This window comes from Haemaphysalis longicornis, unplaced genomic scaffold, assembly GCF_048455015.1.
Source record: "Haemaphysalis longicornis isolate Haplotype H1 unplaced genomic scaffold, Haemaphysalis longicornis Haplotype H1 scaffold_1, whole genome shotgun sequence".
NCBI classification, from domain to species: Eukaryota; Metazoa; Arthropoda; class Arachnida; order Ixodida; family Ixodidae; genus Haemaphysalis; species Haemaphysalis longicornis.
The window spans coordinates 135,831,777-135,850,467 of NW_027526203.1; the positions used below are offsets into that span (position 1 = coordinate 135,831,777).

An 18,691-nucleotide genomic window follows, 5' to 3' on the forward strand; every position below is an offset into this window, starting at 1 on the left:
ACCAAGGTCCCTCAGGGGCCGAGGAGGAGGCACAAGAGCTCCCCACGTCTGCCCTTCCTCACTATGTGGCCAAAGTGCACAAACATCGGGCCACTCAACTCCCAGCGCCCTCTAGAAAGGCACCGTAGCAGGCCAGCACAAATCAGTGGCGTCCTGTTGCCCTCTCGTTCTCGTGGCCCTTCACGCTCGTAAGCCAATACCAACCTGCCCAAACGTCCTCAATTTAGTTGAATTTTCTCTGATTTCAATAGCATTGTAAGTTAGTTAGGCATTATTCACACTGATGAGTAAAACTGAACAAAAAATTTACGATACCTTTGTCTACAGCACTCTCCAAGGCGGCTGCATCATAGCCCCCCAGGAAGACTTTGACTGCAAGAAAAAAAAAAGTAAACGCTTGTTCATTCAAACCACAAGGGGCAGCCAACTCGGTTCGAATGAATGAAAGTTTAAAGTAACGACAGAACCGCTCTGGCTCGGAGGCAGCAGCAGGGCACGTCAACAAGTGTAGTAACGCTTGACACAGCAGTGCACGACTGCAGCTGCGGTTTGCTGTCCCTGAAGGCCAGCAGCACTTGTGGGTGCAACGCGCCTGCTCCCCAGTGGAGGAGAAGGCAGCCATGCAGCCATGACTGCGCAGCACCTGGCGACACCCCTCATACAGCAAAAGCTCATTATAGGAGGCATGGATGTAAGAGACAATCGGGTATAAGAGACACTATTCACCCAAAGGGATGGCCGCCCTATCTTTCCCTTTAAATCAAGGTCTTTTTATAACAGACATCAGATGAGAAGACAGTTGGTTATAAAGGACAAGTTATCCTTGAATTTTGGTCAACAATCTTGCTTGTAACTGACATTTTAACTTTAGATGTAGTGCCACCAGTCACTAACTGTAGTAGCTTCCGTTGTGGAAACACAGGGGGACAACAGACGCGTGCAATCGCTATTTATTATAGCTTCAGCAAACACACGCTGGTTCAGCCAGCTATGAAACAACAACCAGAAGCCCTGCCAAATGTGCAGAAGTGGTTAAAGCTTACCACCATGTACAAGTACAACCCCGCATGTGGGTTTCTGTGCAAGCCAAGAATACTGGCTGTGCCCAGTGGGCTCTCCCAATTTTGTAGCTCCCAATAAAGAAGCATCGCAGATGCTGAGTCCTGCAAGCGTGATGAATAGCCAGAGCACAGTGGAAGAAGCTGTGCGCTCTGGCTATTCATCAGGTTTGCAAAGTCGACATCTACAATTCATCTTCGCAAAAGATTGTAGAAGCTGTTGTAAAAAACAGTGTACATACAGTCACAAAGCAAACAAAGACCCGTAACTAGTACATGTATTTCATTAATTCTGGGGGCAAAACAAATTATAATAAACCTTTTGCAACATGATGTAGGGCTCCTTTGTGCTTATTTTAGTCGTACGGTGCCTACACTGAACTAGGGCTTGATAAGTTAGCGAAAACATGGTACCCTGCTTATAAGAGACCTCTCATATAAGAGACAGAAACTGCTCCCCGGTATGCGTCTCTTAGAAAGGGATTCAACGTCCCTGGCAGAGAGAGGTTCTGCACTTGGGACCTGAGAAATGATCTGTGAGCGAACCACAGACCCCTGCACTTGCCTCCACATCGACACTGTAGCACCCCAAGGAGACCAGCCGGGATGTTAACCGGAAAACCATGCTTGGCCCATTTCACCTTCCCCCTCCAATGTACTCTCCCTTGCCAAGGCAATGCTGTCTCGTGTGTAGGCAGTGGGCATGTTTCTTTGGTAGTGTGCCAGGCGCCAGGCCACTGGCACGGTGGCATGCAGTGCAAATTATTCGTCGCAGAAACCACTCGAATTAACGGGCTTGATTAGAGACAGACTTCTACGGGGCTTGGCCAGACACAATTGTACAGTTTTAATTGTCCACAAATACAAATTGGTCAAGTCTGAATTAACGAGCTTTCACTGTATGTCAAATCACACATAAAATTATCGGCTGCACCCACCATTACCCGTAAAAAAAAAACAAATTTTTGCATCACATTAACAACACTTGCAAACAAGCTTTGCCAGTTGTACAACATAACACATGCAAGCTTTTCAGTTAAAACGGACCTTCAGACAACAGGCACCCTTGGCTTCACTAAAATGTTTTGCCTCTGTTTAACGGAAACAATGCCGCAATAGCCGAGGAAAATGCGACTGAAAAAGGCCACTCCGAATCCCCCCATTCACTCAGCATAGCCGCGCAGAAGCACTGGGCGGCGACGATTCCCGAGGGCAGCCAGTGTTGGCACACATTCTGGGCCACACGCGAGGTGGCCCTCGGTCGTCCCGCTGCCGCAAGGGGAGCCCCAGCACTGGTCAGGCCGAGAACAGGAAGTACCTGTGATCTTCAGGGTCGACCGCTCGTTTTCGGCCACTCGACACGGCAGCTCCCGGTTGACGTACTGGAGCACCTTGCCGTCCTGAAACAGGCCACACTGCTGCAGCTCCTCGCACGAGAGTGCGCCCGCGGCCCCACTGAGGTGGGCCGCCGCAACAGGGCGCCCTCCCACTTGGCAACACAGCTGCTTCACCACCCACAGCGAGCCCTTCTACTCCTCCTTCAGACCCACATGGCCAGCTGCTGACTGCTCGCTCACTTACGGGGCTGCACACAGGCTCTAATGGATACGGGGTCCTTAACTTCCGTGCTGCATGTTTTCTTTGACTGGGGCCGTGGGCGGTGCAGGGGTGTGCAAAAGGTGCACTTGCCCATCCCCCCCCCTGACAGCCCAGCATAATTGCCCCGCCCCCTCACCCTCTCCCCCCTCAATACAAAGGGTGTATCTTCCTCAAGACAAAATCCTGCTGACGCCCCTGATTGGGGCCAATATTCTGGCCTCATTCTCAGCCAGAAATACAGGCTTTATTGCTTCCACCCAAACACAACATTCAGTGGCACTGACATCAATGAAGCTGCAAAAAGCTCTTGCACAGGTAATGCTAACAAGATAACTGGCAACCACTTAGTCATGTCACGACTGAAAGCCGCTTAATTTTATTCACATTATCTACGCTCAGGGAGCAAGGCATCACCAAAAGGGTTGTTCTGAAACAGCGAACAGCTACACAAGCAGTGCAGCAGGAGTCACCTAGTACACAGTTGGAAACGGCCAGTCAGCAATAATTAGGTAACGAAAGGAAAACTAAAGTGTGCTTAGTGCACTTGCCAAGAACGCTGGAAAGTGAGCAACAAAAAAAAAAAAAAAAAACAATCCCCCAACGTGACCAGACATTTCTTTCAACCACCATTCCAATCTTCTTAGGGATCAGCAAAATGAGCCAGTGTGGCTGTTGGGGTCATTGGCATGGATGGAGCGGAAAATACAATGGGAAAGGCAGTGATAGTCGAAGCATCTGGTTGGCACGACACAGCCCATGGGAAAGATAAGGACGTGATACTTTCGGGCGCACAGATAAGTGGACCACATTTTCATGGATGTGATGCTAGCAATGCACACGCAGCTTGACAATACAAAATGCTCGAATGCTAAGAAGGAGTGAGGGTCCCCAGTAAATGGTGATGCACACCCCACCTTAGGTCGCACTAATGTTTTGTACAATGAAGCATTCCATCTGACGAAGCAAGAGCAAAATTTCACCACGGAAAACCAAGTGTGCCATCAATGTTATTTGTTACTTGATATATGGATGCCAAGATATTTGTAACGAGACACTTTGGTTTGGGGAATGTGGCTGAGCACACACTCACTATATTTCTACAAGTTATTTGCATTGCTTTGCATTTAGCTGCATTAACACCAGGTTGCACCAAGGTCAGATTGATTGATTATGCAGTTTAACGCCCCGATGTACACAGGCAATGGGGCGTGCCGTAGTGGAAGGCTCTGGATCAATTTCGACCCCCTGGGGATCTTTAACGTGTGCCAAAATCTCGACACGCGGGCGTTTTTGCTTTTCGCCTCCAAGGTCAGATTGTAAAGCACCGTGATCAGTGGGACTTAAACATCCGTGACATATAACACAGTCCACGAAACACCTCATGGTAGAGGAAGTTGTATTCGGTAACCTGGTGTTGTGAGTGAAGAATAAGATGTGTCCCAGAATGGCACCATATCTTTGACCCTCACGGGGAATGACTATCACTAGCTCAGCTGAGAAATGTTTTATAACATTCACATGTGGGTTAAGTCAGCTTAAGTTTGCATCGATTTGGCCTTTGCCAAATCGATGCAAATACAGCTAACAAGTGAAGAACGACTGATGGTGCCACATTAGCCATGCTAAGAGGCCGTTTCCCCACGAGTAATTTTTTATGAATCCAAGTTGACAACTGCTAAAGAAGAATACCTTCCCAGTAGATAATGTGCTGCTTGCGAATTCTGCAAAGCATGCTGGTGAGTGACATGGGTCTCTAATGCACAGCACTATGACTCCTGCCAAGGCACCACCTTCCAAAGACAGACCTGCCATGAAAAATATATATGGTATTTTGGGGATTATTATTATCACCACCGGGAGAACAAGGTCTCAAACTTGTAAACTTGGCCAGTGGCGTACGCAGGATTTTATTCCGTGGGGGCACGCGCACACACACACATCAACGGAAAAAAAAAAAGCAACAAAGAAAAAAAACTTGGGTGTCTACTCTTTTTCCCGTCAGACATGCTGTTTTCTTTTGCAGAAAAAATAAAAAGCCCCAGCAAGGAATTTACACAAATTAAAAATACAAAGACCTTTGTTGTTGTTTTTTTTTCCTTCGGCTTAAGTACACGTCTTCTCACTCACTCAAAGACTTCAATATGACGTTGTACTCCACATAGCTGACTGACTGGCTCACTGTTTCCCCCACGGAAACTGCAGAATGTCTCATCTTCGTGGTGAGGACGTCCATCGAAGCCACATGTGCTTGCTGCCTCGCTTATCCGCCCAAAAGCAATTACCAGCAAGTCATCACTTGTTGACAGGCAGAGTTAGTTTTGTCCCCCCCCGCACATGCCAGTGAACTTGGCTATGCGAATCCATTTAATTGCTATTCCATCCTCGGGTTAAAAAGTTGCAAGCAGCAAGACTAGTTACGGACGTCGATGAAAATACACCACCTAAACGGACCACGAAGGCCACACACAACCCATCAAAAGACTGCCCCGTCAGAGTAACACTCATGCTGCTTCTAACGTAAGCTCTGGTCAAGTAAATCATACACTTCCTTTAAAGTCGGGATGTGCAAATTGTGATTTTTGGATTCAAATTGAACCCGAAATGAATACGGATTGTTTAAATAGTTGACGAATTGAAGCAAACATTTAGCGCTTTCCAATAAGCAAGCTAAAACTTGCACTTTCTCAAGCATGCTTCCGTAGCACCCCTGCAGAAAAAGAAAGGTTCCCTTCAAAGGGTTTGCAAAATTTTTCCCCGGTGCAACACAACCTACAGAAGCTACCCTGCTCCTTTTGGCTGCCCTGATGACACTTATTTTATACGAGGGCAGCCTTCCCTCAAAGTGGGGACCTCAACAACGAGTGTTTCAGTATGAGTGCAATAATGGTATATGTACTATATTCTGACAAGCCGACATTAACTCGTTTGCATTTCATGCCCAATATACAGACGTCTAGAAGGAGTTGAGACAAAAATTTGGGCAAGTGCGTGATAGCAGACTTGCATGGTCACAATTAGCTTTGCGAGTGCCACAGCGTCAATCCCTTCCTGTCAGAAAAGCCCTGTCATGGATTCTAGCAACGCCAAGCTAGACAAGTCCATCATTTCTCCTATGTGATACGTAGAAAAAAAAAATGGGACACTGTGCGTATAAGCAAAATGCCATCACCTTTGTTGGACATGACTTATCAGGAAGCAGAGACTTATCAGTGCGCAGCTAGGTAAAAGAGGGCTGACCGCAGCGACCACGCCATCAGATGCTCAGTGCTAAGGAGGCCAGCCCCTCCCTCCCGCCGCTCGGCCACACATCACAGGTGCCCTGCGGCGAAGCCTGCCACAGCGGAGACAGCCTCCGAGGGTGATACTGCCCCATTACTTCAAACTTGTAACAAAATATAGCATCTTGCGAACATTTCTAGCGCCATATATAGTTTCATGTATCCGAGTTCATTGAAACAACTGTCCCTTTGTGTTTTAAAACTTCAAAAATATTCGAAATTTTCAAATGGCACTACATGATCAAAAGGTAACATACTGCGTTATTCGCTTCAATATTCAAAAACCTCGAATATTTAATGCGTTAAATCTTCTACATTAATAAACTCTGCACAGAAGCTGCTACATTCAGTGCTTCCTTTGACGCTCCAAGTGATGATCCGGAACATACCGGCTGGGCCCCCTAATAATATTTTAATTTTTTAGGCAAACAAAATGCACAAAAAGCAGAAGCACGCCAATTTTTCTTTAATTTCTTCATTTTCTATTATTTTACCTTTGTGACGCACACGCATACCAGGGGACAGGCTGGGGCTGCCGCTTGCCCAAAGTTTTGTCTCGCATGTGTGCAGCCATGCAGTCAGATAGCAGCGCTATCATTGAAACCAGCCGCACGTTTCAATGGGGCCCAATCGGCATTGGCGTATTTTCAATGGCACCAGGACATCACAGCCAAACAGAGTGCCAAGTACACCTCGTGAGGTCGGTGCAAATTAAAGTAGTGCCACTACCAGACTGCGCGTACAGAAGAACTGCGACCAAGGCATGTGACCACAAAACATGAAGTGCTGGCGTAATACACCCAACCTCAGTAACCACAAGTCGTGTTTAGTGGTCCACGGTTATTTTTAACGCAATCCCTCGAACAGAGCAAAACGCTAGTGCAGTTAGGAGTGACCCCAAAAAGAGATGCGTGACCGCTGCGTAAGCAACAGCAAAATGGGCCCCAAGCACGGCACTCCCTTCAGGGGTGAGACGGGCAGGGTTCAAAGATGGCCACACGCTCAAAGACCAACAGTATCGGGGAGGGAGCGGACAACGAAGAGGCACGTGGCACAAGTGTGCCACTGGAGCCCACTACAGCTTCTGTAGCTGCAGCTTCTTGGCCTTACACTGGGACACACATTCCCGATCAGCGCTGCCAAAAACTGCTCAAGCGGGATTCCACTCACGTGAAAATGGTTGTCATTGCTCGAGGTCTTCCACTTGACGAGCGACAGGGCCAGGCTTTGTATGAGCTGCAACACCAGGCCAAGCACAGTCACGCCGCGAAGGAGCTTCAAACAGAGCCCACTCAAGGGACAGAGTAGCCCAACATGCAGCAGTTGCGGAACGCTCCATAGGCCCCACCATGCATCAAAAGCCAGTCCGCAGTTTGCCCCCTATGGTGGGGCAAATGGACACGCAGGGAGCAAGTCGACGAGCCCGTTGGCAGAAAGCTGAAGTAGTAATCAGCCGTGCTTGCGGCTGCTGCCATGAGTAAGTTGTGCTGTTAGGTAAACAGTTGGCAAGGTCCAGTTTTTGCCATTACACCTGCCCCTCAGCTTCAACAACAAAGCAGGGATACTCGTGCCGCCCAGATTCTGAAGCAGCAGGTTTTCGCGACGCGTGTATGTGGAAGAACTTTGGACCAAGTTCAGTGATTCGCAGTGGAGAAGCAGGCACTGCCAACAACAAGAGAAGGTAGTCACACCAAAAAACGGGCAAGTTTGTAAGTGTCCACTTTCACAGCACAAAACAGGCAGGACTAAGGAAGGGGGTGTCCCCTCTGCGTTGTGAAGATGAACCAGAGAAGCTGACACTGGAACAGCCATGTAACGGCCCAATGGCCACAGTATCGTTTTGCGCTAGGCCCCACAGTATGGGGGGCCTAGCGCAAGAAAGACGAGGACGGTGGCAGACGAGACAGGCGCTAGTGACAACTTCAAAATCCACAGTACCATTCTTCGCTACACTTGTGGTGGGGCTGCTCTTCCCTCGTTTGTGAGCACTTCGGTTCACCTGTTTGCAAATTGTCAGTGACAGCACATTGCTGAGGCCCCAGAAAATATCTCGTTTGGATTTGTGTAAACATACTTTCTATTGCCCCATCAAGGACGGATATATTTGTCCAAGAGCCCACTCATGATCTCAGTGTGTGCCGCATAGCTGCTGCTAAGTTGATTGCTACAATGGCCCATCTGTAACTCTTCCCTCACTGCTGATGACAGAGGTATGGATACCGTACTCTGAAGGGTGCTATTTCAGCTGAAAGTTGGTGCTTTTTCATACCCCCTTTCTCGCCCCTGCATGAAGCGGTAGGAACCAAAAGCACCACTCAGAATAGTGAAGCACCAAGCCCGCTCGAAACAAACAGTTACTCTCCAGGGGTGTGCTAACTGTTCCATACCACCGTAAATGCCTCAAATGTGGCAACACAAACAGTGAATACTGAACAAACCAGTTTGCATTACATACACAACACAAAGTGAGATGCCAAGTCTCCCTGTGCTCACCCGTCCAAAGGCACCACTGCACGAGGAAAAAGCAAAAAGCTTTGGTACCACTAAAAACTATGCCTGGTGGCACGTGTGTTGCAGCCTTTCACAAGCAGCAATGAGAGGTTGGCCTGCGTGACTGGGCGCAATGCAGGGAGGCTTTTTGAGGGAGCAGTAGAAGACGGGCACACCCAACAAGCGGGCATGAATGCCTTTGAAATATTTTTGTTCACCCAGGGGTCACGCTTTTGGTAGATGCCCCTTTATTATTACAGCTGCCCAGTGTACCCAGCAATTTCACAGAGGTCGACAGGAAGCAGCAAATTTGCCTGTTTCGTTTGTGCTTCCTTCACTGCTGACGGTTGAAATCAGCTTCCCACACATGCCAAAAATGTCAAATTTGGCTACACTGCTCAAGATGTGCTTTTCAAGTGCGAGCGAGCCAAGAACTTTAGAAGCGAGCACAGCCCGTGGCCAATGAACGCCTCCCAGGGGCACTGTTGGAGCCACGGTGATGAGCTCCCTGGAACGGTGTACCGGCCCGTATGGCACAGCTCTGGCTGTGCCTTCATTTGCAGCCACTACCTGTGAGGCCACCCGCTAGAGTCACTGTACAGCACTCAGTGCAAATACCGAGCGGGACTCCGGAAGCCTTGCATCTGTGCAGGTGCTTTCCCAGCTGCTCTTACCCGACACTGTGTTTAGACTCCCCCCCCCCCCTTCCTAGTGTGGCCCCGTAAGAAACGTTTTGCACTGTGCAGGGATTTCTGCCGGTGATGAAAGAGGCTGAAAGGCCAGAAGGCCTGTGATTGCCCTCCGCAGGCCAATGCAAGCTTAGCTCGTAACACGCACGCATAAGCAAACGTGGAATGCTTTAGTGCTGAAACTGTGGCGGTTTCCACTGCATTAGGAGGCATGACACACCCCAGGTCCAGCTTATGAAACACTGCACGGATCATTTCACTCGCTTAAGACGGCTCCATACATCGCGCGAGATCACGTGCGCGTCACCCGTACTCGCGACGGAATGAATGAACACACTGGGCGGCTCTTGCTGCGTTCTTCCCACTTGGGGCAGCCAAAGCATGCGTGTTATGCACCGACAATTCTTACGAAACTCGAATGGAGGGATCCCAGCCACGGTCGACCGCCGTTTCACAACACCCCAGAGCAGGAAAGAGCGCGATCATCCGTTGCTGCCGCCCCTCAGCGGTGCTGCCGCAGTTGATAAAAGAGAACGGGCACTCGCCTCTTCCCCGAGGGATTGAAACACTTTCTTGGTGAGGTCCTTGCATCCGAGGATGTTGCCGGTGTTCAGCACAACCTTCTGCACGGACGCCGGCAGAGCAGCCGAGCACTCGTTGTTCATGGTTACGTCGAGCAGCGCGGCTCCCGTCGTGCGTCGAGCCAGCTGGCAATAATCTCTGCTTCCGATGTGCTCAATACCAGCCTACGTGCATGGTACGTCACGCCCTGCGACTACAACCGTAAAGGAAGCGCCCGCTACGTTCCTTCGCGCGATCACGTGCAAGGCAGGCGATTACAGGCGAATGAAAAAGCGTGACGTTCATTCGCCCCACTCGAGACAGCTGACAAGAAGCTTCACCAGGGCGACAGTCCAAACAAACCCAAAAATAACAGAAGTGACGTCACTTCAACTAACTCCCCCCTTTCTCTCTGCGCGTGGGGCCGTTGCTATAACAACAGGAGCGCGTTTTCTGTTTCCAGGACGCCACGGCGCCAAATTCAAACTGGAGGGCTCGGTGGTGTCGCACGCCGCCCGTCGAAACGCGCCGTCGGCAGCAAGAAGCGCCGTAGCCTCATATATATGATCGTGATAAATATATGCGAACGTAAAGTGCGAGGTATTCGGCGCATTTACCTCATCCTAGCGAAGAACAGCTGATCTGACTATTCGTTTCACATTTCGATGTGCGCTGGCTGTGCCTAGGCTAAGCGGCGCTTGCATGAGCTTTTTAGGGTTGAACATCGATTAAGAAATTAATCCGATTAATTGACCGGCATTAATCAATAATTGATCGGTGCCAAAAAATACATTTCGAGTTCGAAGACTCCTTTTTTTTTTTCTTTTGCTATGGGGTCTTCCCCACGGAAGAGTCAAAATGCTATACATCCTTGAATTTTAAATCATACAGGGTGTTACGACGATAACTGGAAAACTTGAAAATTTTTTTCCTAAGCGAACCGCTGCTCGGTTCACGCTCAAACTTCACACGTAGGTCGCATTTTGTGGTCTATTTTGTTTGACACCGGAAACAACGACGGTACTTACCTATTTATTCTGAAAATAAATAAAAATGATTTCGCCTATCGGCCTGAATGGCGGCCGATTTGGACGTGCGAGCCAGAGCAAGCAGAGCGGTTTGAGATAGGTGGCGGGACAGTGGAAGTGGTAAGCGAATATATCTTTTTAGGCCAAGTATTGACCCCGGATCCCAACCACGAGGCCCCGATAATTAGAAAGATAAGAATGGGGTGGAGTGCATTCGGCGGGCAATCTCAGATAATGAATGGCTGCCTACCATTTTCCCTCAAAACAAAGTGTATGGCAGCTGCATCTTACCGGTACTCACCTACGGGGCAGAAACTTGGAGGCTCACTAAAAGAGTTCATCGTAAAATAAGGACGGCTCAGCGAGCAATGGAACGGAAGATGAGAAGTGTAACGTTAAGGGACAACAAGAGAGCGGAGTGGGACAGGGGACACATGCGTGTTAAGGACTTATTAGTGGAAGTTACGAAGAATAAATGGGTGTGGGCAGGCATGTTGTGTGAAGGAAAGATAACCGTTGCTCACAAAGGATAGCAGAGTGGATCCCTAGAGAAAGCAAGCGCGGCAGGGGGTTGTAGAAAGTTAGATAAGCAGATGAGATCAAGAAGTTTGCGCAGAACTTGGTCGCAGTTAGCATACGACCGGGATAATTGGAGATCTATGGGAGAGGCCTTTGACCTACAGTGGGTGTAGGTAGGATGATGATGATGATGATGATGATGAAGTTAATCAGTGGAGTAATGTATCAATCGCCTAAGAAGACGCCGTTCGGAACGACTGTGTCTTTTTATGGTCTCAGCTGGAAACAGCGCATTGGTCACTGACCGAGGGACTATTTCGTCTGAATCTAATATGAATAACTACAAGATCATTCTTCCTCGTCTCCCAACGGGTAACGTTGTCTTGAATACCGTTTTCCTGCATGCGGACTTGAAAGGCCATCCTTACCGGGCTCCTGAGCTTAGGGATTCGTTGGCTCGCGTTGTCAACCTCCGTGATGTGTTGCGCATCGGACAATATCAAATGAGTCACGTTTGGATGCTTACCTGCGTCTCAACAGTGTCAAGCAAAGGCTAGCCCAGCTCGGGCACATCACCGTCAAGGGACTAAAGTGCATGGTGTTTGACCCGGAAACTAGAAACATCAAAATGAAGCTACTTTGGGTCCCACACCATATGGACAACCGGAGGATTACCGAAGCACTGGAACCATTCGGCACTACCCAGTCTGTTGCTAGAGAGATGTGGAGGTGTCCAGGAATGGACCACGTGGAGACCGGAGCTCGGGAGGTGTCCCTCATATTGAAGGATGGCGTCTCGGTCGGTGACATACCGCACATGATGGACATTTATGGGAGCCAGTGCTTTGTACTGGTCCCTGGCAGACCACCTCTTTGCGTTGCAGCAGGATTGGGCACGTACGGCGACAGTGTCCAACACCGCGGTGCAGCGAGTGTCGTCGGTATGGCCACACCGCAGAAAGGTGCGTCATGACATATGCGGACAGGCTCCGACAAGGTCAGAAATTACCAACTGACGAAGATGTGTCCGCTCTAGTCATGGATGTCATGGAGGCCAGCCAGTGTTGGTGGGACCTCCCGAGGCTGTTCCAACAAATCCTGCAGCGGGGTAGAGTGAGCAAGTGTAGCCCCATACAGTGCCACCTGATCATGTGCGGTGTGGTGATCCTAATCATGAGCAGTCACCTGGATCGTCAAGTTATAAGCAGGGGGAGCCGATTGGCATGGATTCCACAACTCCCATTGAAGCCTTGGAGGAAGACCATGCTTCAGCGATGATGAGAGGAGCGATTTGTCTCCCTGTGATGTTGGGGGCGATGCTTCCGTTACTTTCCCCATGGAGGTTGCTTCATCATCTTGGGCGGATGCTGTGGCTCTGCCTGACGACGTTCCGGTTGGTAGCAGCGGACCGATGAAAAGGCCTGCTCCTGTGGAAGGCGAGAAGTCATCTATCGCAGGCAAAAAGCAGGCGTCCACCGAACTGGACTCCTCCGACGCTGCTGTTCTGGCTAGTGGTCTTGTGCCGCTGGCTGGTTTCAAGAATCCAGGAAAGATACTGTCATCCAAGGCCATCCGCAAGGGTGGTTTGTCTGGAGGTGACAAGTACACGTAAAATGCTCCCACAGAATGGCAAGTGTTACAGCACTGCACGCTGCCACACCTAATGTGAGAGGCCTGAGGAACAGGAGACGACAGTACCAGCTTTTGCGCCTCCTTAAACGGATGGACGTGAACATTGCGACCATTCAGGAGACAAAATCTGCGGAGATGAGAACATATCGGCTGCATTATAGCCTTTTTTAGAGTATCGCCGCGAGCTCGACATGTAGGTGGCGACACCGTCGCGCTGCTAGTGTGGATGCCCGCTGAGCGGCCCGTAAGAATGCACACTGTGGGCGCGCTTCGTGCTTTTTTCTCGCAGTATGTGCGCACGAAAGGTGCAAACAAGAGTGGTATGCTGTAGTTCGGTTCCTCAACGTTCAATGTATAGCATGGAAGCGGCAGTCAGTTTTCATTACTACGCCAAAAAAAGCGACGGCTCATCGGGAATCTCAGAATTGCCGTAATTGTGACAATGAACTTGTACGCTGTGGCTCGTAGCAACCTCGATCTTTCCAGACTATGGCTTTGAGCCTTCAATAAAAGCATAATTAGAAACAAATCAGGAATCCTCGATCTCTGAAATTCAGTTTACAACGGCAATCTCAATCGCTTTCACTGGTAGCGTGACGCATTCTTGCATTTGTGGGATGCCAAGAAATGGTAACACTACTTAACTGCCCCGAAATTCTTTCTAAGAGCTTACGATATTTTTTGTGGGTTCAAAAGGCAACATAAAATTACTGAATTTTGATCAACGCAGAGATATAAATGTAACCGCTCTAACGGGTCTTTTAAATTAAATTTTAGCGACTCTGAAGGTTTGATGAATAACGGGTTCGATTCCCGGCCGCGGCGGCCGCTTTTCTGATGGAGGCGAAAAGCAAAAACGCCCGTGTGTACGAGATTTCGGCGCACGTTAAAGATCCCAAGGTGGTCAAAATTAATCCGGAGCCCTCCACTACGGCGCGCCTCATCGCCTGCGTTGCGTCGGCGCGTTAAAACCTACAATCAATCAATCAAATTGATGAATAACGGTTTCAGATCACTTATTTACGGCTTTCGTCGCAAGTGAACTTGCGAATTGAATTGTCAACGCACGCAGTACAATCAACATCTCATGTTTAGCTAGGTTTTAGCAAAGTGACAAGCAGGTTTACAGTGTGCAAACCAAGCTTCTGGGACCTCACAGTGAGCACAAATTTTCTGTTACGGCTGCTCTGTTGACCATCGTTCCTTTTAAAATCTAACAGGTGCCTGCAACAGCGAGATGTGTTTGCATTCTTGCGTATAAGGTCACTTACGAACCCTAAAGATGGCAATAAATGATCGAAGTTGCGCTTTTGCAGATGTAGTAAAACATTTCCTTTTTATTTCTCGTTGCGAATCAGCGCAACGGGTTCCCGGTAACTACTTTGTTTTGTAAACTGAATATCGCCTTTGGCTTGGCATTTAATTCTTGAGGATTGGTTAAAAAATGAAATTCTGTGCATTTCTTTTTTTTGTTTTTTTTCTGGAAGAGGGGGTGGGGGGGTCCTGCCAACGTTGCAAGAACAGAGAGAAGAGAACGCATGTAACGCGAAAAGCCAAACTATGGTTATCAATACTGACAATCGAAACTACACTAGGAGTTGTGTTCTGTAGCGGTGAAAAAGCAGTACTTTAACACGTATTTTCAAAATTAATTAACCCCCCTTTGGTCCGAGATTGTCCAGAAATTGTGGTTCGCCTTTTTCAAAAATGTATTGAAAGCAAGCATTGTGGGAAAAAATTAAGAAAAAATCAGCGAGTCAAGGCACACACCCCTCACACATGTGGGCAACAACGTGCATTATATTACACGTTTTCTCCTCTTTCTTTAAACTTAGGTCCACCTTAAAGGTTAAGACGTGACCATATTAGGCATTTGGTTATGCTGAGTGAGACACGTTTCTGGACAAGGTGATTCATGTCGGATTTGAAAATGATATATATGAAAATGACACACGAAATGCCACATGACAGACGCAAACTCACAACTGCTTAATTTTACCAAAAATCCCCCCTAAATACTCTAGCGCATCCATAGAAACGTATTTTAAATAATACGTAAAATTAGCAACTCGATACAGTTGAATAAATGTTTATTCCTCCTCCTCAGTATAAACACGACTAATGGTATTTATTTTAGAAATATACGGGAAGGACACGATCACACAGGCGCTTGCTGGTGTAAAATACGTGTCCGGTAATGTATGGGCGATAGCTCAGGGGTCGTGTGCAGTGTAAATGTTTTTGTTTGTTTCTTCTATAAGGACACAGCGCAGTTTTACAAGGGTGTGGAATTTGCACGCGTATGCACAGGTCTTGTCGCTTCTTACCCGTTTCGCGTACTAAACTTTTATCCTTTAAATAATCGCCCCGCCACCTTCAAAAAGCACCCTTCGACGTTCCCGAAACGGCAGACGACTGCACTCAGCAATAGGAAAAGTGCAATGTGTGGAAGCAATTGATGTTCACACTCAAGCCGCGGTGACCACGGCGAAGATGTTTCGCGGAATTAAACCAGCGCATTATCCCGCAACGGCCGCTGATTATTGCGTTTCTAGAGGAAATGCACAAGCAGAGGTAACTATGTCATTGCTTACTGCCAAACGAGCACACATATTGGTTGTTTCGTCGTGTGCAGCACGCGTCTTGCGCCGCACGCAACGTGAAAAAGCAGACGACGCGAGAGCGCCATCCACACTAGGAGCGGTTCGTCCCGCCGCCGCCAGGGGCCGACTCTGTTCGCGCTCGGGGCGAATAGTGTTTGTGTTAGCCACTCCGCAGGCTTGTCCGGGGGATGCTTTGTCTTCATCAGCAAGGGCATAGGGTTTTTCTTTCTCTCGTGTAGCACCCATACTTCAGGGCGTTTTATTTGTTGTGACCTTGTCATTGCGTGTGTCGAGTGGCGCATCATTTGCCTCTACGCACCCGTGAACTGTCATGAGTGTACGTCGTTTTTTCTGTCGCTTAGGAATTTTCTACGCACGCAAAGAAAAGTCCTCCTCACGAGGGACTTCAATTGTGTCTGTAGTGTGCAGGATCGTTCTAGGCCAAGCATGCAATATGACCGCAGCGCAGCCACCTTGGCTGATCTAGTGCACGAGCATGGTCTTGTTAATGTTGGAGAGAGGAAAGGGAGTTCCGTGCACTTCACTCACTTTCAGTGTACGTCGAATGCACGCCTGGATCGAATTTACATTTCTGCAGAAGTATCTGGGATTTCTGACTATAATGGGCGCCCTATTTTTTTCACCGACCACTGTATGGTATTTGTTTGCTTCGGTAGCTGAAAGCCGCGTGGTGTGCTGCCTCAGTGGGATCTATGGAAGCTCAGTGTCTCGTTACTGGCCGATGAAATCTTTTGCAGAAGTATTTCGGAGTGTTTACACAACACTTTTGCAACAGCTGAGCTTTCATTATATCAACAATGGGATCTTTTTAAGCAAGAGGTGAGAAACTCGGCTAACGCTTTCATGTTCTTGAACTTTCCCATACATTGGTGGACCTTCATGAACTGGAGGCAGTAATGCCTGGATTAAGTATAGATGAAATTGGCGTAACTTAATGGCAATTGCAGCAATATGTTAGTGAAAAATACAATGGTGCTTTAATTCGTTCCAGCACACGAAGGTTTTTTGGCAGTTATATCCCACTCGCCGTTCGCTTTGTTATGAGCGCCAATCGGCTCTCGCAAAGGAGATAGTTGAGATTAATTATAATGGTACTAGGTATACCGAGTCAGGTTATATTACCGGTGCATTCTATGCTCATTACAGCAGGTTATTTGGTGGGTCCAATGTCGTGGGTCAAGAGCTTGGCTTTCATTCTCTCATTGGTGCACTTCCAAAGGCTTGCGGGTGATGAGTGTGCTGGGGTTTCCGGCCCTATTACACTGGAAGAGGTTAAGATTGCCATCTCTTCGCTTAAGACAAACAAGACCCCTGGACCGGATGGACTGAGCGGGGAATTTGATCAGATGTTTTCTGATATCCTTGCTTCAGTCCTCTTGGACATATTCATAGCCGCATACGATCACGCTGTTTTGCCACCAACCTTTTACTTAGGGCACACAGTTTTAATACCCAAAACTGCGTATGAACACAAGCTGAGATCTGTAGAGGGCTATCGGCCAATCTCCCTCGGCAATGTTGGCTATAAAATATTTGCAAAAGTTTTATCTAACCAACTTTAACAGGTAATTTCTAGTTTAGTTGGCTCTCACCATACGTGCGGCATTCGGAAGAGAAGTATTCAAACGAATATACATATCGCTCGTTCTATATGGGAATGCGTGTCTGATTCGGTTGAACAGGTGGCCCTTATCCAAACTGACCTTGCAAAAGCATTTGATCGGGTGTCTCACGATTTTTTATTCGCACTTTTGTAACCGGCTAATGTGGGTGATGTGCTGTATCGGGGCATTCAGCTTTGCTACAAGAATTGTACTACACAACTTGTCGTCAATCGCGCTATCTCGAAGCCAGTTCAGATCAGGTCGTCTGCTAGACAGGGCTGTCCTCTATTGCCTCTACTGTTTGCACTGTACATAGAGCCTCTTTGCCTTAGCATACAACAGACCCAAAGGGTACGTGGTTTTTCGTTAGCGTCATTTGAACTTTGCGTATGCTGATGACATCGCCTATTTTTGTGCTGACAAGCGTAGTGTTCACGAAGCCCTTATATTGACTAAGGAGTTTTGTGACGTGTATGGAGCGGCCATGAATATAGAGAAAACTGAGGGGGTTTGGTTTGGCCAGTGGGGAACCAAACCTTCCAAATTTGCAGTTATTAATTGGGACAACACGCCGCTTGAGTACCTTGGCGTGTCTTTGCACCAAATAACGAACTCAGGACCACACTGGTCTTCAGCACTCACGCATGTCAAGCGCGCCTCGCAGGCATGGATGGGGCGAGAACTTTCTGTATTTGCCCGTGCGCAAGTCTGCAATGTCTTCTTGGTAGCAAAGCTTGTTTATGTGCTTCAGGTACTGCACTGTGCGCGTGCGAACGTCCAGGCTTTACACAGAGTATTTGCTACCTTCGTGTGGGGATCTGAATGGGAGCCAATGCGCAGGGATAATTTGTTTTTCCTTTAGGGTCTCGTGGTGTTGGGTTAATGCATTTGTTTGTGCACCAACTTGTGTCTCGGTTTTTCTTCTACAAGTTGGCGGAGCATCCACTTTTACTTACTGTACTTCAAGAGCGCATAAGTTACCATTTCCCTTTTCTCTTTGTTTCTACGGGTGAGGTCAACAAGAAGCCGCCATGGGGTTTTCTAAAAGAAGTTGTGGATACTTTTCATTTCCTTACTGCGCCGTTTTCTCTGGAGTACCTGTTTGGTCTTTCAAGGAAGGCTATGACGAACACTTTAATTCATAATCTGTTCCCCGTGACTCTTTTATCGCCAGCCATACTTGCGGGACCACAAGAATAATGTTTTAGACCGTGTCAAGAGTATGTGCGGGCCGCCAAATGCCAAACCGTTTTTCTTTAAGCTTCATTCGCAAATACTTCGAATTAAAACATGGCTGCGCGAAAAAGGAATGTCGATCCCTTGGTCACACAAGTGCCGCTTATGCAATCAACCAGAGGCTATTGACCATTGTTTTGTGCTGGGCCGTGACGCGGTGTTTTTCTGGGGCGTTTTGCAACGGACACTAAAAAAGGACATTGACATCACCCCCTACACAATTCGCTTCTTGCCATTTGAGGACGTTAATCGGGTGCCATATTACGTTTTTGTTCTCCTAGGATTGTTTAGCTTGTGGAAGTGCCGCATGACTGATCGGCCTGCGGAACCCCCTAGGCCAACCAAGTGCATTTTTCGGGAACTGTCGGCGTTG

At 48.2% G+C, this 18,691-nt stretch overlaps 1 protein-coding gene across 1 annotated transcript in view; it reads right to left on the bottom strand.

The window, feature by feature from the left end:
* LOC144180574 (glutamate--cysteine ligase regulatory subunit-like) overlaps window positions 1-10,005 on the bottom strand; it is a 32,995-nt gene extending 22,990 nt beyond the window's left edge. Inside the window, exons 1-4 of the mRNA XM_077708907.1 lie at window positions 9,660-10,005; window positions 7,106-7,171; window positions 2,377-2,458; window positions 316-372 (exon numbers count right to left, since the gene is read on the bottom strand). Of these exons, the coding sequence (XP_077565033.1) occupies window positions 316-372; window positions 2,377-2,458; window positions 7,106-7,171; window positions 9,660-9,779 (325 nt within the window). The 5' untranslated portion in view covers window positions 9,780-10,005. The remainder of the gene's footprint in view (window positions 1-315; window positions 373-2,376; window positions 2,459-7,105; window positions 7,172-9,659) is intronic.
* Between the last annotated feature and the right edge of the window lie 8,686 nt (window positions 10,006-18,691).